This window comes from Coregonus lavaretus, assembly GCF_964263955.1.
Source record: "Coregonus lavaretus genome assembly, chromosome: 19".
In the NCBI taxonomy this organism is placed as follows: Eukaryota; Metazoa; Chordata; class Actinopteri; order Salmoniformes; family Salmonidae; genus Coregonus; species Coregonus lavaretus.
This window is the reverse complement of record NC_140006.1, coordinates 1093852-1116554: the sequence shown is the minus strand read 5'-3', so window position 1 is coordinate 1116554 and position 22703 is coordinate 1093852. Positions and strand designations below refer to the sequence as shown.

Below are 22703 nucleotides of genomic sequence, written 5' to 3'. Positions count from 1 at the left end.
ACACTCACACACTATCGCCACCCGACTTCACCTGTTATTGCAGACAGAGTCAGAGATGGACAGACAGCCACCACTCTAGATGAGCTGTCACTAATGGAGAAAAGAGGAGGATGAGAAGAGGAAAAGAAGTGTGGGAACGTTTCTAGTGTGTGAAATATGGAAGATCATCAATCCATTAAGAAATTCATTTGCAGTCTCACAGAAATCATTAGTACAGTTAATGGGAGATATTATGCTCTCCGTCCCAAATGGCACCCTATTCCCTACATAGTGCACTACTTTTGACCAGAGCCCTATTGGACCCGGTCAAAAGTAGTGCACTATATAGGGAATATGGTGCCATTTGGGACTCATCATTGGTCTACGAGGCTGAGTGGGATGTTAATTGATAAATTGATACGCTCTGAATTACTACTAACGCAAATAAATTGACATGGGAAGAGTGGAAGATGCAACAACTCATGAAGTGGCATGGCACAGTGTGTCTCTAAAAAAAAGATGGCAATCTCAATTGCATCAGGTTAAGTGCATCGGATTTCAGCAGGGTGACAAAATGATAAAGGAGCAATTTTTCATGGCGAGAAATCTGCGCCAAAATCCAATTTATGCCTTTTTATAGTAGAGGAATTAATTTAATCCCAAAATATTAAATAACCGTGATTATTATTCATGGGAAATGTATTACTTCATGACAAGGAGTTTTTTCTGAATCATTCTCGGCTCCAGTGCATTTTATGGAATCAGGAATGATGAGAAAATGTGTGGAGAAAGTCTCAAATAAGATCTGGTGTTTCAGATCCTGGCCATTGGAATAATGAGTCAGCTTCTCCATCATTTTAAAGAACAAAATATTTCAAGACGTGATACGAACTATTCCAAGTACTGTACTTAGGATGATACTGTATATTGTATTTCAGAACAATGATTTAAAATGGAAATAAACTAGATATATGAGTACTGTGTAATGAATAAATATAGACGAAAAGCCCAAGTTGAAAAAAAGATTCTAAATTTCCATATTTAAAAAAACTGAGCAAGAAGCAGTTTAAGTCTTCTTCAGATGCACATTTCTTTACTACTGCCAATAAGTACGATGTGTGTGCACTGTTCCCTGCCTTCCACATCTGTCTACTAGACACAAACTTGGGTCAATGAGGAACTCCACCAGAGAACAATAGAAGAGAGGGGGATGAGAGAGAGAGGAGAGGAGGAAAGAGGGGGAAAAACCTCCAGTGAATGCCAGTGGCCGTGCCGAGGCAATTACTTAATGGCTCGTTTGAGCAAATAAAGAACGTTAATTAGCTAAGCGTTAAAATCAGCGCCTGGCGATGGGAGACGGAGAACAAACCGATACTCATTAACTACTCAGCAACAAGACACACCCCACTGATCCCCCGCTCAATCCACAGACAGAGCAGACCACTGGCCCTCCGCTCAATCCACCGACACACATTCAGACAGAACAGACACACCCCACTGACCCTCTGCTCAATCAACAGATAGCACGACAGAGAACCAACACACCCCACTAACACTAAACGCAATCCACACACCGAATGTCAGACAGCCCAATGACCCCCCCCCCCCCCCCCCCCCCAACTGACCCAGTGTTGCATCCACAGACACACACACCTCTGGCCCGCCGCTCAACCCACAGCCAGACTGAACGACAGACAGTAAGCATAATCCTCACACAGTCAATACGGACCACTTACACATGGAGAAACTCATCCAGCCTGGGAGTAGCTGACAAAGTAGTTGGCTAAAGCTACAAGACTCTGCTGGAGAGAAGTGAAACAGAAGAGTGAAATTAACTGTGATTCATTACATTAAAAGTCTCCAGTTATAATCACATTGTGTAAACACACAATATAGGCCTACTCACAATCAAAGCGTGTTGACTTCAATCTCCTCTCTGCTAAGTAGGAAGGCATCATCTCTAGCTTGCTTGGAGTAGTCCAACAGGGCTGTCGTTGAAGCTCAATTTGATGTGTATTCCTCTCTAGTCTACATGGTATATCATTTAGGCTGACTGTGTATTCCTCTCCACATGGTTTTTCCCTGACTGCTCCTCCTTCCGCCTACAATCCCCTTCCCTCTGTCAGATGCTGAGAGTGACACACACAGTGTGTGTGTGTGTGTGTGTGTGTGTGTGTGGTCTTGTTCTTCTATCCTCGTGGGGTCCTGAAATCCCCAAATGTCCCCAAAAGGGTAGTAAAACAAGGAACATTCTCCCTAGTGAGGACATTTCCCACATCCCCATGAGGACAAAGGCTATTTTAAGCTTAGTGGTAAGATTTAGGGTTTGGGTTACAATTAGGGTTAGGTTTATGGATAGGATTAGGGGTTAAATTCAGGGTTAAGGCTAGGGTTAGGTTGAATGAAAATATGATTTTTATGGAAATACATTTTAGGTCTCCACGAGGATAAAATAACAAGTGTGTGTGTGTGTGTGTGTGTGTGGGGGGGGGGGGGGGTCCAGACACAGCAGGGGTCCTTCTCTCCTCCTCTCCTCTCAGCGCTTGGAGTTACAGTGCTCCATGTTTGATCACAGACACGACTGGCTCCATATTCATAGGGCGTCTAATGGGCAAATGGTTTCAGCACCGTTTACATTAGCGCTGTTTAGAGCATCTGTCAGAGATGCTCAGTGTCAGCTAGGTATCAGACTGTAAACCAACCAGCCATGCTAACACCTTGCTAGGATAGCACTGCTAAAAGAGCAGGCAGACTCTCTTCGCATAGCTTATTTGGCCTTCTTTCACACTGTTCTGTTGCTGTTATTAAAACCAACCTTGTCTATGTGTCGGCTTACAGAGGCTATCTGTCTGGTTTATTATTCTGAATAAAAACCTGATAAATAATGTATCTGCCAGCTCTGTCACAATGTATAATTTTCTATTTCTTAAGAAATGCGCTGTTGGAGCTAGGAACACAAGCATTTCGCTACACCCGCAATAACATCTGCTAAACGTTGTGTATGTGACCAATAGAATTTGATTTGATTTAAGTAGACATATGTTGGGAGACATGGTTCACTTAAGACACAGTGAGCTCCAAAAGTATTGGGACAGAGACAGACTTTTGTGGTTTTGGCTCTGTACTCCAGCACTTTGGATTTGAAATGATACCATGACTGAGGTTAAACTACAGACTGTCAGCTTTAATATGAGGGTATTTTCACCCATATCGCTTAGAATTTACAGCACTTTTTGTACATAGTCCACCCATTTTAGGAGACTAAAAGTATTGGGACAAACTCACTTATGTGTATTAAAGTAGTAAAAAGTTAAGTATTTGGTCCCATACTCATAGCACGCAATGACTACATCAAGCTTGTGACTCTACAAATGTGTTGGATGCATTTGCTCTTTGTTTTGGTTGTGTTTCAGATTATTTTGTGCCTAATAGAAATGAATGGTAAATAATGTATGTGTCATTTTGGAGTCACTTTTATTGTAAATAAGAATAGAATGTTTCTAAACACTTCTAGATAAATGTGGATGCTACCGTAATTACAGATAATCCTGAATGAATCGTGAATAATGAATCGTGAATAGAGAATTATAGACGCGCAAATATCACACCCAAAGACATGCTAACCTCTCACCATTACAATAACAGGGGAAGTTAGCTTTGTGTGTCTGCAACTTTCTCACTCATCATTATTCACGATTCATTCAGGATTATCCATAATCATGGTAGCAAGTATATAAGTAAAGATATAAAAAAAGGGATGTTATTAGGGAGAGTTTCTGAGAGTCACTTCACCCCAGGAAGAATAACTGCTGCTTCTTCAACAGCTAATGGGGATCCGAATAAGGGGTATTTCTCCCTCTGAGCTCCTCACTTCCATTCTCTGTCCCTCTCTCAGCCTCTCTCTTCCAATCCCTGCCTCTGCTCCTCTCTCAGACCGTCTCAGTCACTCACTGTCCCTCACTTTCCCCTCTTGGCCCCTCAGTGCCAGGACAAGCAGGCAGGATTTGAGGTAGTTGAGAGCTCTGGACAGACAGGACTGAATGCCCACCTCATTCCTCCCTTCATTATTACATTAATTCCCCTCACCTCTCCTCTCTGCCATAACTCCTTGGCCGTGACACCACCATGGTGTTCTGGCCTGCTGCCCAATGGCACACTGCCTGCTGCAGCCCCCTTTATTACTCCTGACCGGACCCCTACACTCACACAAGTTATATTATCTTCTTCCATTCACTTTCTACTGACATCACTACTGCTCCTGTATACAGCCCAGCAGTACTATCATAGGTCATCTTCCAGGAAACACGTGTACCTTCCTTCTGACAGCGCGGAGCCTCCCTCTCCAGTCTCCACTGACAATCAGAAAAAGACCACCAGAGCTCATCTGTCCACTCCTCCAGAACTTCATCCAATCCAATAGAGGATCCATACTAGAGCTGGGCGATATAGACAAAAAGTAATATTGCGATACATGTAACTATTTTACTTTACATTAGAGGCAGGGCTCTAAACATTTTGTTTTCCCAGTGACAAGTAAGACAACTGAGATTGTAGCCTATGATTCAGAAAGTAAGTTATTTCCTCTAACATATCCAAGAAATGCATGATTGATATTTTGATGTGCAACCTGTCAAAATATGATCCATAATTAGATGTATTTTTGGCTCAGAGAATTTGCAAACATCTTTGTGCATATTGGCCTATAGGCAATTATTATTTACCACCTGAGGAAGTGGGAACTCAAAACAGTTAGCTAGATTGCTAACTCTAAATATGATATTGTTGCTAGATTGCCATGTAGGCTAATTGATTCATCTATCAGTAAATGTAGGCTAGTGTCCTACAAAAAATATCCTGAGCTAGGCCTATAGGCTACTTGATGTAGGCCTATTAACTGCAAATGGCATACTCTGCTCCGCAGGCGCACCAAAACCATAATAACTACAGCCTACTCCGGTTGCAAAGTGGTACCATGAACTCAATATTGAGAAATACATTATATGACAGTAGTTGATTTAAAAACTGTATTTTTCTCTCAAAAGCATTTGGAGCAACGGTAATATGCTTGTGCTTCTCAGAATCCATCCGACAGCGAAACAGGGACAGGCGAATACTTTCATAGCCTACGCATTATGTTGATTCCTGCTATTACTGTTGAACAAATAATAGTATAATATAGAAAACATGGATTTATATTAAGAAGCAGAGGAAAACAGTGTCGTTCTTGTCTGAAAAATCTTTTAACTGCATGCTGTTGTTTGTTCAACGCAGAGTGAATCTCGAGCACGAGGAACTACCTGGTTGAGTGACAGGGGGCGGGGCTTGGTGTGGGGGATTTGGAAGCCGCCAAAAGCATTAGTGTGCAACTGCAGCCACCAATTCGGGGCGTTCCTGTATGGGGACGTCCCCCCTCCCCGGAGCATCCCATTGGTTCCTGCATGAATGTCCCCCCTCCCCCCCTCGAGCAACTCAGTGGTTCCTGCATGAATGCCCCCCCCCCCCACCTCTGCCTCTTGAAGTATGGATATTATAAATAATATAATAATATGCCATTTAGCAGACGCTTTTATCCAAAGCGACTTACAGTCATGCGTGCATACATTTTTTTTTTGTGTATGGGTGGTCCCGGGGATCGAACCAACTACCTTGGCGTTACAAGCGCCGTGCTCTACCAGCTGAGCTACAGAGGACCACTATTATGCATGTCAATATCGACATTTCAATTTTTTTAAATGTATGAATTGTGCAGCCCTACTTGGAAGCATAAATATAGAAACCTATGCGTGGAAGTAATTAATCTTGACTGTTTCAAATGAATAGATGTGTTTGTATCCCTACACTACAGATTGACATCAATGAAATAAACAGAATCATGTCTTAGTTCTTGCATCATCAAAGGAAGGAAGATATAGACGTTAGTTTGAAAACTAGCAGCAACAAAGGAACAAAAATAGACCAAAAAAAACTAGCGTAGCGGCAGCAGCGATAGCTTCGCGATGTTACAGAGCGAAGACGAGGCGAGAAGACACAGATGGAACGGCAGCCTTGATCCTGTCTGATAGACGTATTTAGATGGTGTTGATGAGAGAGAAAAACACCTAGTGCAGGTGAACATCTTAATAATGTCCCTGACAGAGGAAACTGTGATTCACATTTCACACAGCATGTCACTCAACTTCCTCATATCTTTATCACCTCTCTCTGGTGTTTCAGTGCCTTCAGAAAGCAACCCTTGACTTTTTCCACATTTTGTTGTGTTACAGCCTGAATTAAATTATTTTGTCACGGGCCTACACACAATACCCCATAACGTCCAAGTGGAATTATATGTTTTCAATATTTTTACAAATCATTAAAAAGCTGAAATGTCTTGAGTCAATAAGTATTCAACCCCTTTGTTATGGCAAGCCTAAATAAGTTCAGGGGTAATAATGTGCTTAACAAAGTCACATCATTTATTTTTATTTAACCTTTATTTAACTAGGCAAGTCAGTTAAGAACAAATTCTTATTTACAATGACGGCCGACCAAAAGGCAAAAGGCCTCCTGCGGGGATGGGGGCTGGATTAAAAAAACATATAGGACTAACACACATCACGACAAGAGAGACACCACAACACTACATTAAGAGAACAACAACATAGCATGGCAGCAATGCATAACAAAGCATGGTAGCAACACAACATGACAACAACATGGCAGCAACACAACATGGCAGCAGCACAACATGGTAGCAGCACAAAACATAATAATAAATTGCATGGAATCACTCTGTTTTCAATAATAGTGTTTAATATGAATTTTTAAATGACTACCCCGTTTCTGTACTGCACACATACAATTATCTGTAAGGTCCCTCAGTCGAGCAGTGAATTTCAAACACAGATTCAACCACGACGACCAGGGAGGTTTTTCCAATGCCTTGCAAAGAAGGGCACATATTGGTAGATACATTTTATTTGTATTTTAAAGAAGACATTGAATATCCCTTTGAGCATGGTGAAGTTATTAATTACCCTTTGGATGGTGTATCAACACACCCAGCCACTAAAAAGACATAGGCGTCCTTCCTAACTCAGTTGCCGGAGAGTAAGGAAACCGCTCAGGGATTTCACCATGAGGCCAATGGTGACTTTAAAACAGCTACAGAATTGAATGGCTGTGATAGGAGAAAACTGAGGATGGATCAACAACATTGTAGTTACTCCACAATACTAACCTGATTGACAAAGTGAAAAGAAAGCCTGTACAGAATACAAATATTCCAAAACATGCATCCTGTTTGCAACAAGGCACTAAAGTAATACTGCAGAAAATGTGGCAAAGCAATGAACTTTGTCCTGAATGCAAAGTGCTATGTTTGGGGCAAATCCAATACAACACATTACGGAGTACCACTCTCTATATTTTCAAGCATAGTGGTGGCTGCATCATGTTATGCGTATGCTTGTAAAGTCGTTTTCATTGCAAGTTAAAGCATACTGTTAGCTAGCTAGCTAACATTAGCTGGATCGCTAGCTAACGTTACGTGTACGATCTGTGTAGTAATTTTTTTTAGTATCTCAGAAAGCCATTTGCATTGCTAGTTATAGCCTAATGTTAGCTAGCTAGCTAACATTGAACCTAGTTGGGGGTGATTACGGTCATCTACTGGACTAGATAAAGTGTATTTTTGCTACTACTTTCACCACCTTTACTCTTGAAATCTTTGGTTGTTTACTATACTACCTTACTCTGTTTAGCAACCTGGCCTCACATGTGAATCCTTGGGTGGGGCTAAGGCTTAAGAGGGTGTGAACGGTGCTGAATGGGTGTAGACAAAGAAGAGCTCTCCAGTAGGTGTACCAAAACATTCAAGGGCCATTGTCTCAAAAGTGGGTTTACAAGTTTATTAACTTTCGAAGCAGAATTACTTTCCTATTGTTCCTCAACTGTAGTGTACTTTTATCCAATGTAAAAAACACAATTTCAAATTTTGCTACATAGGTACGAATCGAGCTGGTCGGTCACAAATGTCGAATAAGTCAACGGGTATGAATACTTTCTGAAGATAGATTAAACAGAGACAATACTCTACTGCCTGTGGTCAGGCAGGGTGACACAGGTTAAGCAGCGTATTACAGTACACTACAAAAGCCTATAGCCAACATTCTACAGCTATGTTATGTAGGCCTACTGACTACTGCAAAGAAACCTACGCATTTGAGAGATGTGTGTATGTGTGTGTGTGTGTGTGTGCATAAGTGTGTGTGTGCGTAGCAGAGGGAAAAAACCCTTCTGTTCTTCTATAGAGAACAATAGCAATGGCGTCTTTTTAGGCAAAGGCTATGGGCAAATGAATGGAGTTTTTGGATAAACGCTGAAAATAAGGTCTGTGGCAAACACAGGCTTAGGAGATCTATACACGTTTTGTTCTATGATAATCTTCATCAGCTAACGTCACCTTTTGTAAATTTTGAAGCATTTATGTAATGTTAAAAAGTACATAAAGGCTTCATAATTCATAAAAGGGTATGTTACCTGACTGATATCTCATAGAACAAAATGTAGATCTCCTAAGCCCTTATTTTCGGTGTTTATCCCAAAACCCTATTCTTTCCCAATCCATTTTCCCCATAGGAGCAGCTGAATGAACCAGAGGTAACTCATTTCCGGGTTTTAGGACTACAAGCTGGCAAGCTCTATAATGCATGGTACCTAACAGCAGCAGGCACAACACAGAATGACATACTGGCCCTTCTGTTACATCCTTGTCATCATGCATCTTTAACAAACGGGGATTCAACCAGCGCAATCCAGTGAGTACGAATCACGCTATGTCTGCTACTACTGAAAACTCTGCTGAAAAACAACACACACAAACAGATGCATGCACACACACACGTACACATGCAAACACGCACATGCACACACACACAACTCCTTTCATCCTCCTCTTCAATACTAATTTAATAAGAGACAATCAGCTAAAATAGAAAGCAGAATTGCCTTCAACAACAGCAATGTCCCGTAAGGGTTTGTACTAACGCCTTGTGAAATGCTACTGAAGAAAAAGTAATTAGGAGTGTACAAACCCATCTTTCCTTTAAAGACAGACTGATCCTGCTAGTCAGTGGAGCTTTCTGACAAGATCCAGAGACTAAAGCCAAGTCCAACAACACACAAACACACACACACAGACAAAGAGAATCTGACTCAGAGAGAGAGATGTCCTACAATATCAGCTTTGAATAATCCTGAAATCTCTAACCCTCCGACTTCTTTCTTCTCTATCCAGTGATGGAGAGTTCTTTCTTTTCTTCCCAAAGTGATAGAGCGAGGGAGAGTGAACATCTCAGTCTGACAGAAATTAATGAAAGGGATAAAATCGAACTTTATTTAAAGAGCATTTACAATCACTCCAATGTCAGCCCTCATTCGGCCCTGTAGAATACAGGGTAATAATAAATGGCTGCCAGTTAGCTGTGACGCAGCACCATAAAAAGTTTAACTGAGTGAGTGTGTGCGTATACAGGTTAGTGTGTTTGAGCGCGAGAGCGAGCGCGTGAGGGAAAGCTTCAGACATAAGCGTAATTAGCCTGCTTATTCCCCGGCATGAAAGCTCCAAAATCACTCTATCCCTCTCAATCTCTTTCTCTTACCCTCTCTCATAAAGATAAGTGAAAAACAACAGACAGCACATCAAACCATTGTGTTACGTGTCAGGTAGAGCACGTTTGAAGGTTTGTTGGCTTTGTAAGCTTTCAAGGCTCATCAGCAGCAGCACATGAAGATGCATAGAAACAAAGCAAAGCGGGAGACTTTGAGGATCTGACAGACCGACAGAGAGACAGGGTCTGAGTCAGAGACAAGGAAAGAGAGAAGAGTCAAAAGCAACAGAAACAACTATTTTCTGTTTCACGCTTCAGCATGGAAACTACTGCAATCCCCCGGGTTCACAACCCACCTTCTCACCATGCCTTCAGAGCACTCCCTGGAGTGGCAGAGCAGCCATTTATTCATAATCTAGGAGCACAAACACACCAGAGTGCACGGATGCGCACGTGCATAGACACACACACACACACACACACACCCCTACCCCCACACGTCATTTGAGATGCTTTCCTCTCTGCATATCAATGTTTCAGGCTCAGTTCAGTTTACACAGCACAAGAGAACATTAAGTCATCAATTTAATAAAACATTCATAACACAAATCATTTACACCACATAAACTCACACAGCAGGGATCCAAGCAAGCTCTATTGTGAGAGGAGAGCCTATTAAAACATTTAAACTAGTATCTCTTCATGCTTTGGTATTCCCTTGAGTGAGGGAAGCGGAGGGACTGATGTACTTGAATTCAAACACATACACTACAATCTAGTCTTTGGCGATCTATTCCAGTGATGGAAGCAAAAAAGAGGAGTATTCCCTTAAATGAGAGAAGCAGCTGGAAGAGAGCGCCTCACCCACGCACAAACACATACTATCTATTATTTGGCTTTGCCTTTGGCACCTCCTCCTCTTTCGCTCCCCTTGAGTAAGGCAAGTGAGGAGGGAGAAAGAATAGGGAGGAAGAGGACAGAGGAAGAGGCGAGAGGAAGAGGCGGGAGGAAGAGGAGTGAGGAAGAGGAGTGAGGACGAAGAGCGAGCATGAGGAGGGAGGACGATGAGGGAGGAAGAGGGAACTCACTGATGTACTCAAAGACGTAGACGACGAAGAAAGGCGTGACGAGGTCGTTGATGCCCTGCACGTAGCCGCTGGCCGGGTGGCGGATCGCCCAGATGAACAGGATACGCTCAAAGATCTGACAGGCAGACGGAGGAACACACAGTCAGCACACACACCATGTATAGAGCACAGTACATAGAGGAACATGTAAGCTACTTCTAGAATCAGTATACACGAGCTATCTTGTTTATATTTGTAAATTGAGTACAATAAGTAAGCTTGCTTGTTTTAATGTGCAAGCCAAAGTCCCTTTCAAGGACGATAAAGTCAATCTAGCCATCTCTCCATCTAAGATATGCCTAAAGAGGAACAGACATACTACAGATGACAAATCCATGTAAAACAGTGAATAATGTAGATTTACTTCTGTTTTATATATTTGACTTTCTTTAACAAGATCACATGATGGTTTTAAACAAACACAGAATAGCCCCGTCCAATACCCACCAGTCAATCAATGAGCAATATCGGATTAAGTTATAAATTATGCATGTTTTAATCATTGACATAAAGTTTTGATCGTGTTAGAGAAGTGAGGAAATTAGTCAGAGGCATAGGACATGCATGTGTGGTGAGCGGTGACATGGAATTGAAGCGTGTTCCAGAATGCCCAATTAATGTTCTTACAACTGAAGAACACACGACACTTCAACATCAATTTCTCATCGGCGGGTTGGACCCGTCTGTCTCTTTACTACTGCTGGACCAAGAACTTTGAACCCGCTATCAAACTTTTGTATTTTCTCCTTTCTTTCCTTCTTTCTCTACTATTTTCTGCAAGGCAAACACTTCCATCTTCGTTACAGGCTCGGTCTACGAGGGTTTTAATGTTTCAACTTGCTGCTGTCAGCCCCGAAGAATTAAAGAAGGCTTGAAGTTCAGCGCAAATCAACCACACAAATTGTTTGCGTCCCGAATGGCACACTATTCCCCCCCAAAAATATTGCACTACTTTTGACCAGGGCCCATAGCGTTCTGGTCAAAAGTAGTGCACTACAGTGGGGAAAAAAAGTATTTAGTCAGCCACCAATTGCGCAAGTTCTCCCACTTAAAAAGATGAGAGAGGCCTATAATTTTCTTCATAGGTACACGTCAACTATGACAGACAAATTGAGAAGAAAAAAAATCCAGAAAATCACATTGTAGGATTTTGAATGAATTTATTTGCAAATTATGGTAGAAAATAAGTATTTGGTAACCTACAAACAAGCAAGATTTCTGGCTCTCACAGACCTGTAACTTCTTCTTTAAGAGGCTCCTCTGTCCTCCACTCGTTACCTGTATTAATGGCACCTGTTTGAACTTGTTATCAGTATAAAAGACACCTGTCCACAACCTCAAACAGTCACACTCCAAACTCCACTATGGCCAAAACCAAAGAGCTGTCAAAGGACACCAGAAACAAAATTGTAGACCTGCACCAGGCTAGGAAGACTGAATCTGCAATAGGTAAGCAGATTGGTTTGAAGAAATCAACTGTGGGAGCAATTATTAGGAAATGGAAGACATACAAGACCACTGATAATCTCCCTCGATCTGGGGCTCCACGCAAGATCTCACCCCGTGGGGTCAAAATGATCACAAGAACGGTGAGCAGAAATCCCAGAACCACACGGGGGGACCTAGTGAATGACCTGCAGAGAGCTGGGACCAAAGTAACAAAGCCTACCATCAGTAACACACTACGCCGCCAGCGACTCAAATCCTGCAGTGCCAGACGTGTCCCCTGCTTAAGCCAGTACATGTCCAGGCCCGTCTGAAGTTTGCTAGAGTGCATTTGGATGATCCAGAAGTGGATTGGGAGAATGTCATATGGTCAGATGAAACCAAAATATAACTTTTTGGTAAAAACTCAACTCGTCGTGTTTGGAGGACAAAGAATGCTGAGTTGCATCCAAAGAACACCATACCTACTGTGAAGCATGGGGGTGGAAACATCATGCTTTGGGGCTGTTTTTCTGCAAAGGGACCAGGACGACTGATCCGTGTAAAGGAAAGAATGAATGGGGCCATGTATCGTGAGATTTTGAGTGAAAACCTCCTTCCATCAGCAAGGGCATTGAAGATGAAACGTGGCTGGGTCTTTCAGCATGACAATGATCCCAAACACACCGCCCGGGCAATGAAGGAGTGGCTTCGTAAGAAGCATTTCAAGGTCCTGGAGTGGCCTAGCCAGTCTCCAGATCTCAACCCCATAGAAAATCTTTGGAGGGAGTTGAAAGTCCGTGTTGCCCAGCGACAGCCCCAAAATATCACTGCTCTAGAGGAGATATGCATGGGGGAATGGGCCAAAATACCAGCAACAGTGTGTGAAAACCTTGTGAAGACTTACAGAAAACGTTTGACCTGTGTCATTGCCAACAAAGGGTATATAACAAAGTATTGAGAAACTTTTGTTATTGACCAAATACTTATTTTCCACCATAATTTGCAAATAAATTCATGAAAAATCCTACAATGTGATTTTCTGGATTTTTTTTTCTCATTTTGTCTGTCACGTGAACCTATGATGAAAATTACAGGCCTCTCTCATCTTTTTAAGTGGGAGAACTTGCACAATTGGTGGCTGACTAAATACTTTTTTTCCCCACTGTATATCTAGTCTGGCCCCTGAATCTCTGTGCCTGTGTTCTGACATATCAGGCGATGCATCACACGCGATGCATTCTCGGACGCCATGTTTCTGTCATTTTTCTAAATAAACACATTTCTCAAATCGTGATCGCCCCGGCCTCCAAAAACATGTTGGTTGGCTGCCTGGGGTGCCGGCGTGTTATGCTAGCTAGTATGGATTGGCAATGTCCTTTTAAAATGCTGTTACATGGACATCTATGGGATTCACATCTCCCTACTGCTGTCCCCCTGCTTTCATCATCAAAGTTACATCTATCAAAGTGGGGCGGGGAGGAGGAGGAGGAAGGGGAGTAAAGCGGGAGTTTCTCCCTTTAACAGCCAACCCTCCCTTCTCTCCTCCTCATCTATGTCTTCCCCTTTGCCACCCCTTCCTTCCCACGCTAATGCTCTCTCCTCCTCATCCTCCTCTTTCGCTCCCCTTCTTGTCACCCACCTCCCCGCTCCTCTTTTTGACCTCTCACTCCCTGAAACAAACCACGTTCTTCCTCCTCATCTTCTTCTCACCCATCTCCCCTCATCTCCCTGCAGCTAGAATTCATGGCCAGAGCTCCTACACTCCGTCAGAAGCCCATCAGAGGGTGGAAATCAGACACTAAACCAGGTGGAGGAAATCAATGGCCAGAGAGAGAGTGAGTGTGAGAGAGGGAGAGAGAAGAAGCCAATAGTGAACACATTATCAATTTATTTGCTTTGCAGACACCCTTTACCCTGACCACTCCAAGGCAGCTTCTGAGCTTCAATAGGAGATTCAAGAGGCTGAAAGACCCTGCGCCTCAGGCCAAAATAATAAAATATTGTAATTAAAAATTAATGGATTAACAACAAAAAAATGTCACTCGCAGCAGCAGCAAAGTAACAGATGAGGTTTGCTGACCTCATGGTGGTAACTGATTAGATGGTGGTCAGTGTGTGATCAGGAGAGGACAGGGTTGAACAGTGTCAATGTGTGAGGGTTGGGTCCAGACATTAGTGTATTAGGTTATGGTTATGCAGTGTACAGGCTGCCCATCAAGCCACAAGCAGAGGGAATCAATGACAGTGAGTGGTCAGTAGCCTGGTCCCAGATCTCCATGTTATTTTGCAATACAATTTTGTAATGAGAAGTTGGCTTGGCTATTAGAGATCTGGGATTAGGAAAGCTTTACAATAGCGCTCTCAGATGAAAAAACATTAGTTCAAAAAGGGACAAAATGCTCCAAAAAAACATAGGACTGATGAGTTATGTATGTTTTAATCCAATAGTTTGTGCATAATTCAGTGCACCATCACTGAATTATTTGAATTTGATCATGCGTAAAATCACGACTTGCTTGGATGAGCATTAGGCTTTCACCCCTCTGTCACCCTCCTCCTCCTCCTCCTCTTAATTTCACCCACGGTGCTACAAGGGAGATCATGAGAGGACAGAATTGTACGTACGGACACACATGCGCGCACAAGCAAACAAACAAACATACACGCTACTCTCTAGCTCTAGCGTCATGTCCCCATTAGCTCACTGCTAACGTGTGAACAGCATGTCTACAGCCATAGTGGTCCACCGAGGCCAAGTTTATGTCCAATGCTTTAGGTCTTTTAGGGAGAGACCTCTACCCACACGGTGTGACAGACAGATTCCATGTCTGTGCCATCGGAAAAACTAAATGTTGCATTACTCAGTAATTTACATCTCAGGAGAGTTTTTCAAAAGCCTCATAAAGAAGGGCAGTGATCAGTAGATGGGTAACAACAACAAATCAGACATTTAATACACTGCTCAAAAAAAGAAAGGGAACACTTAAACAACACAATGTAACTCCAAGTCAATCACACTTCTGTGAAATCAAACTGTCCACATAGGAAGCAACACTGATTGACAATAAATGTAACATGCTGTTGTGCAAATGGAATAGACAACAGGTGGAAATTATAGGCAATTAGCAAGACACCCCCAATAAAGGACTGGTTTTGCAGGTGGTGACCACAGACCACTTCTCAGTTCCTATGCTTCCTGGCTGATGTTTTGGTCACTTTTGAATGCTGGCGGTGCTTTCACTCTAGTGGTAGCATGAGACGGAGTCTACAACCCACACAAGTGGCTCAGGTAGTGCAGCTCATCCAGGATGGCACATCAATGCGAGCTGCGGCAAGAAGGTTTGCTGTGTCTGTCAGCATAGTGTCCAGAGCATGGAGGCGCTACCAGGAGACAGGCCAGTACATCAGGAGACGTGGAGGAGGCCGTAGGAGGGCAACAACCCAGCAGCAGGACTGCTACCTCCGCCTTTGTGCAAGGAGGAGCAGGAGGAGCACTGCCAGAGCCCTGCAAAATGACCTCCAGCAGGCCACAAATGTGCATGTGTCTGCTCAAACGGTCAGAAACAGACTCCATGAGGGTGGTATGAGGGCCCGACGTCCACAGGTGGGGGTTGTGCTTACAGCCCAACACCGTGCAGGACGTTTGGCATTTGCCAGAGAACACCAAGATTGGCAAATTCGCCACTGGCGCCCTGTGCTCTTCACAGATGAAAGCAGGTTCACACTGAGCACATGTGACAGACGTGACAGAGTCTGGAGACGCCGTTGGAGAACGTTCTGCTGCCTGCAACATCCTCCAGCATGACCGGTTTGGCGGTGGGTCAGTCATGGTGTGGGGTGGCATTTCTTTGGAGGGCCGCACAGCCCTCCATGTGCTCGCCAGAGGTAGCCTGACTGCCATTAGGTACCGAGATGAGATCCTCAGACCCCTTGTGAGACCATATGCTGGTGCAGTTGGCCCTGGGTTCCTCCTAATGCAAGACAATGTTAGAACTCATGTGGCTGGAGTGTGTCAGCAGTTCCTGCAAGAGGAAGGCATTGATGCTATGGACTGGCCCGCTCGTTCCACAGACCTGAATCCAATTGAGCACATCTGGGACATCATGTCTCGCTCCATCCACCAACGCCACGTTGCACCACAGACTGTCCAGGAGTTGGCGGATGCTTTAGTCCAGGTCTGGGAGGAGATCCCTCAGGAGACCATCCGCCACCTCATCAGGAGCATGCCCAGGCATTGTAGGGAGGTCATACAGGCACGTGGATGCCACACACACTACTGAGCCTCATTTTGACTTGTTTTAAGGACATTACATCAAAGTTGGATCAGCCTGTAGTGTGGTTTTCCACTTTAATTTTGAGGGTGACTCCAAATCCAGACCATGGGTTGATACATTTGATTTCCATTGATAATTGTTTTGTGATTTTGTTGTCAGCACATTCAACTATGTAAAGAAAAAAGTATTTAATAAGATTATTTCATTCATTCCGATCTAGGATGTGTTATTTTAGTGTTCCCTTAATTTTTTTGAGCAGTGTATATCTTCAAGCATGGTCAAGTTAATAATGATGCTGTGGATGATGTATTACACCACCCAGACACATCAAAGATGCAGTCGTCCTTCTGAACTGAGCAGCAGGACAGGAATGAAACTGTATAGGGATGTCATTTTGAGGCCATTGGTGATTTTAAAACAGCTACTGTTAAATGGCTATGATAGGAGAAAACTGAGGATGGATCAACAACATTGTAGTGATTCCACAATAATGACATAAATGACAGAGTGAAAAGAAGAATACAAATATACAAAATAAGAATATTCCAAAACATGCATATGTATGCAACAAGGCACTAAAGTAATACTGCAAAAAAAAACATAGCAAAGGAAGATACTAAGCACAGGCAAAATCTGCCTCAGTCTGCTTTACACTAGACAGAGAGAGGACTTCACCTTTCAGCTGGTCAATAACTTACAACACAAAGCCAAATCTACACTAGAGTTGCTTACCAAGAAGACAGTGAATGCTCCTGAGTGGCCAAGTTACAGTTTCAATCCCACTTATAACACAATAAAATTTGAAGAAATCCAAAGGGGATATAGACTTTCTATAGGCACTGTATGTACACAGATTGTGAGAATCCGAACTAATTGAGACAGAAATGTGTGATTTTTAGACAGCTCTGCAGTCGCATGCATTACCATAACAAGGTATTTCAGGACAGAAATAAAAATGATCCCACTTTAAATTCTCTAAATATTTCAATGCAGGCCTGTGGCCAGATACACACGAAGAAAGGGAGACGGATTAGGAAAAAGGGGAGAGAGTGATGGAAAAAACAACAGTAGGAAGAAGGAAAGAGGAGAGTAGGAAGAGGAGAAGAGAGGGGGAACGACTGAGAAAAATAGGTGAGGGAGAGCGAAAGAGGCAAAGGAGTGAGTGAGAGAAAGAGAGAGAAGAGTATACGAAGAAAGAGGGAGATACCGTAAATTAAGAAAGATAGATATTGGGGTGGGTGTGTGTGAGGACGGTTGGCCCATTCATTAGTATTATTTCATAGCACGGAGGTAGTAGTGTGGCCTTGGAAGGGAACGGAGGTAGAGTAATAAAGGACTTGGAGGAAGAGGGGTGTGACTCACAATACTGAACAAACTTATCTAGGAAACACAAGCAAACACACTGCATTATATCCAGTGACAAAAAACATTTTTGTGTTTTCTAAAACACTCTAAAAACAGAGTGCAAACTAAGCAGCAAAACCTCACTGAAGAACCTTTCATTACACCAGATCGTTTCCACTCTTCAGTCGTCAAGAGAACGTGTGAGTGAGTATACGTGCATGCATGGTGCAGTGTGTGTATGTATAATAAGACCAACAGGATTTCATACATTAGCTAGGTCTAGGTGAGTGACTGCCTGGGCAGGGTAGTCAGTGTGTTCTGTATAGAAGGTCTCACCTCTTGGACAGAAGCTTGTTGAAAGAGAGGAATAAGGGGATTAGTTCTTGGTATGTCAATGTGAATCTGCAGAGAGAAGAGATAAAACACAAACAGAAGAGCAGCCAAGGTTATCTCATATGCCATCACAGAGAGGGAAGAGGAGGAGAGAGCGCTGGTTAGTGGATTCACTGGATTGAGGGTCCAGGGCATGTATTGATGGCAGAGAACTGAAGAGAACTGGAGCTACTAGGCTATATTTCTGAACTGGGTGGAGGGGTAGTGTGGCTCACTAGCTCTCTCCAAACCAAACCCAATTTTCTCTATAGATTTCACAGTGGGTCAGTGCAGGGCACACACACATACACCATCACATATGTGTGGAGGAGATCCTTGTCAAACCAGAGAACCACCGTCACCCAGTTCAGAACTTGGAGCCTGCAGAGAGACGGACAAGCACAGACAGGGCAGACCAGACGGGAACCGGACTAGTGTCATGCTGGCGAGAGAGAGTTGGTCTGCAGCCTCTTTAACCAGTCTTACCTCTGTCACCATAGGCTGCAGCATTAGACAATCCGGACTCATCCGGGGGATGTCTATACGAATCTGGTAGTGTGGAGAAAACAGTTAACACAAACACTTTACACACACACAAACTCAGTCGTCACGCATACACACACAGACCGTGCACAACACACCCACACATGCACACACACCAGGGAAGTAAGTTAACACACTCAATTGAACACATATCCACAGTGGAGTTTTTCCCAGCCCTAGATGTGGAGGGAAAAAAACAGTACATACCGCTACACACACACACAACAACATTAGACAATTCAACAGGATACAGTACAGAAATGTGACTATAAAAAATACGAAGCCTCTGTTTTCGACTGAGAATCGAACATGTCAACTCTAAAAACTTACTGTAGATGTGTGAGTGAGTGCCTGATAGTCCCCTCCTGAGAGTGTGGGAGGGAGTTTTTCCCTAGCCACCGTGCTTCTACATCTGCATTGCTTGCTCTTTGTGGTTTTAGGCTGGGTTTCTGTATAAGCACTTTGTGACAACCGCTGATGTCAAAAGGGCTTTATAAATACATTTGATTGATTGGTTGATAGAAAGAGAAAGTTAGAGCAAGAGGGGGAGAGGGTGAGAGGGAGAGATCCATGTACAAAAACAGAGAGATAGACTACTGTAGGGAGATGAGAGGGGTTCCAGAAGAAAGAGACTAGGGAACAGACAGTCACAGGAGACAGACAGAGGTCTTGCACTGCCAATGTCAGGGAGTTGAGCGCTGACTCAGGAACAGCAGGGAGCCTGTGATCAGACAGAAAACCTCCTCTGCCACTGAACACAGAACTGAGATCAGTGGAGAGAAGAACGGTCTCCAGACTCCCTGCTGAGACTACATTTCTACTCAGTTTGCTGAAAGCCTAAAACTCTCCCATTTTAAAGGAAATATCAGTCATTTTCTTAAAGGCAAAGAAATTACTTTTCTCTCTTCATCTTACTCTAACGGGGAAATGGTTGTTTATCTCAGCATAGTTAATATTGACGCACCATAGTAAATATCATGCGTGTGTATTACTATCCTTGTGGGTACCGGAGATCCCCACAAGGATAGTAAAACAATGACAATACTCCCTCGCAGGGACAAAGGCTATTTTAAGCTTAGGGGTTAGGTTTAGGGTTACAATTAGGGTTAGGAGTCAGAAGTGATTTCCCTGATAAACAGAGAGTGAGGGAGAGAGGGAGAGAGACTGACACCAACGGTGGGAGGGAGGGGGGGTTAGAGAGAGAGAGGATTTTTTTGAGTGTAATGTTTACTGTAATTTTTTTTTAAATTGTTTATTTCACTTTTGTTTATTATCTATTTTACTTGCTTTGGCAATGTACACATATGTTTCCCATGCCAATAATGCCCTTAAATTGACAATTGAGAGAGAAGGAGACAGAGAGAGAGAGCGAGAGACAGAGACAGAGACAGAGACAGAGAGAGAGAGAGAGAGAGAGAGAGAGAGAGAGAGAGAGAGAGAGAGAGAGAGAGAGAGAGAGAGAGAGAGAGAGAGAGAGAGAGAGAGACAGAGAGAGAGAGAGAGAGAGAGAGAGAGAGAGAGAGAGAGAGAGAGAGAGTCATTCTTGTCTAGCCTCCATAGTGGTACTGCTATGTGTGCGAGGAGAGCAGCATGGAAAACCACTTATCACCGTATAACTGGATCTGTAATCCAGCCTCGCGGCCGCTGACAGGCAGTGGCTTGGCTAGTCTGGGCTGTGGTTGAACGATCACATCAGGGACAAAGGGAAGGGCTGGTAAGAGGGCTTGGGGATTTACACCCACAGGACAGCCCATTCTATCTGCACAAATGAATATGTCTGCAGTCTGTCTGTCACTGAGGTGAAGGGGTCTGAACTCTAGATGGCTGAGGAGGAATTATATTTATCCACCACTGGAATGGATGAACTGTGGAGGAACTGAGCTTAGGATAGACAGACTGCTCTCAATATATGAGTGCATGGCTCAGTGGACATAGGAATACTGAAAGACAGGGGGGAGGAGGAGAGAGAGAGAGAGAGAGAGAGAGAGAGAGAGAGAGAGAGAGGCGTGAGAAACAGAATGTGACTGTGTGTGAAGTCATAGATAGCATCATTACCTGTCTGTATGTGTCTTGGTGGTGCTCGTCGTTGCGTGAATCGTAGTACTGTTCTATGAAACCAAAGTATTCCTGTCTCTTCCTCTGTAGCGTGCTCTCTCTCCTCTCTGTGTTGGCAGGAAGGTAACCCTGGGAAGAGTACACCAGAACTGTTAGGATAGCATAGGGCCCTCAAACTCAACCTCGAAGCCAGTTCCACTCCTTTTTTAAATATTTGTTTTATATATGTTCCTCTATTATTTTCCCCCTAACCCTACCACCCCTCCACTAATTGGAGTAAACTAATTGACAACTACACTTAGGCTTCTACTTCCAGATTATATATACTATAAACATTTTACAGACACAGTCTATTTTACATTAGTTATCTTTTGTTTGTTTTTAGTCCCATGCTTCAGCTACCCTCAACCCCTCCCAAATATCTATGAAAACCATCCATTTTTAATTTTCTATTTGCCATTTATTTTTCAACTGTGATGTTCAACAAAAGTTCTGAACCTTTCTATTCTCATAGTTTCTACAGATTGTAAATTAAAGATAAACATTTTTGGTAAGAGTATTATTATATTATTGATCAATTGACTGACTTTTCAGATCACCCAGCAGTGCTATTTGCAGAGTTCACTAAAGGTACAGTGGGGGAAAAAAGTATTTAGTCAGCCACCAATTGTGCAAGTTCTCCCACATAAAAAGATGAGAGAGTCCTGTAATTTTCATCATAGGTACACGTCAACTATGACAGACAAATTGAGGAAAAAAATCCAGAAAATCGCATTGTAGGATTTTTAATGAATTTATTTGCAAATTATGGTGGAAAATAAGTATTTGGTCACCTACAAACAAGCAAGATTTCTGGCTCTCACAGACCTGTAACTTCTTCTTTAAGAGGCTCCTCTGTCCTCCACTCGTTACCTGTATTAATGGCACCTGTTTGAACTTGTTATCAGTATAAAATATACCTGTCCACAACCTCAAACAGTCACACTCCAAACTCCACTATGGCCAAGACCAAAGAGCTGTCAAAGGACACCAGAAACAACATTGTAGACCTGCACGAGCCTGGGAAGACTGAATCTGCAATAGGTAAGCAGCTTGGTTTGAAGAAACCAACTGTGGGACCAATTATTAGGAAATGGAAGACATACAAGACCACTGATAATCTCCCTCGATCTGGGGCTCCATGCAAGATCTCACCCTGTGGGGTCAAAATGATCACAAGAACGGTGAGCAAAAATCCCAGAACCACACGGGGGGACCTAGTGAATGACCTGCAGAGAGCTGGGACCAAAGTAACAAAGCCTACCATCAGTAACACACTACGCCGCCAGGGACTCAAATCCTGCAGTGCCAGACGTGTCCCCCTGCTTAAGCCAGTACATGTCCAGGCCCGTCTGAAGTTTGCTAGAGTGCATTTGGATGATCCAGAAGAGGATTGGGAGAATGCCATATGGTCAGATGAAACCAAAATATAACTTTTTGGTAAAAACTCAACTCGTCGTGTTTGGAGGACAAAGAATGCTGAGTTGCATCCAAAGAACACCATACCTACTGTGAAGCATGGGGGTGGAAACATCATGCTTTGGGGCTGTTTTTCTGCAAAGGGACCAGGACGACTGATCCGTGTAAAGGAAAGAATGAATGGGGCCATGTATCGTGAGATTTTGAGTGAAAACCTCCTTCCATCAGCAAGGGCATTGAAGATGAAACGTGGCTGGGTCTTTCAGCATGACAATGATCCCAAACACACCGCCCGGGCAACGAAGGAGTGGCTTCGTAAGAAGCATTTCAAGGTCCTGGATTGGCCTAGCCAGTCTCCAGATCTCAACCCCATAGAAAATCTTTGGCGGGAGTTGAAAGTCTGTGTTGCCCAGCGACAGCCCCAAAACATCACTGCTCTAGAGGAGATCTGCATGGAGGAATGGGCCAAAATACCAGCAACAGTGTGTGAAAACCTTGTGAAGACTTACAGAAAACGTTTGACCTGTGTCATT

General features: G+C 43.3%; 1 protein-coding gene across 2 annotated transcripts in view; it reads right to left on the bottom strand.

The window, feature by feature from the left end:
* LOC311146855 (TBC1 domain family member 22B-like) overlaps positions 1-22703 on the bottom strand; it is a 187766-nt gene that overhangs the window by 109018 nt on the left and 56045 nt on the right. Inside the window, exons 7-9 of one of the 2 annotated variants that reach the window (XM_084183462.1) lie at positions 20713-20841; positions 18601-18663; positions 10658-10772 (exon numbers count right to left, since the gene is read on the bottom strand). In XM_084183462.1, the coding sequence (XP_084039588.1) occupies positions 10658-10772; positions 18601-18663; positions 20713-20841 (307 nt within the window). Of the gene's footprint in view, positions 1-10657; positions 10773-18078; positions 18145-18600; positions 18664-20712; positions 20842-22703 lie in introns of both variants that reach the window. The other variant, XM_084183461.1, reaches the window with a different exon arrangement.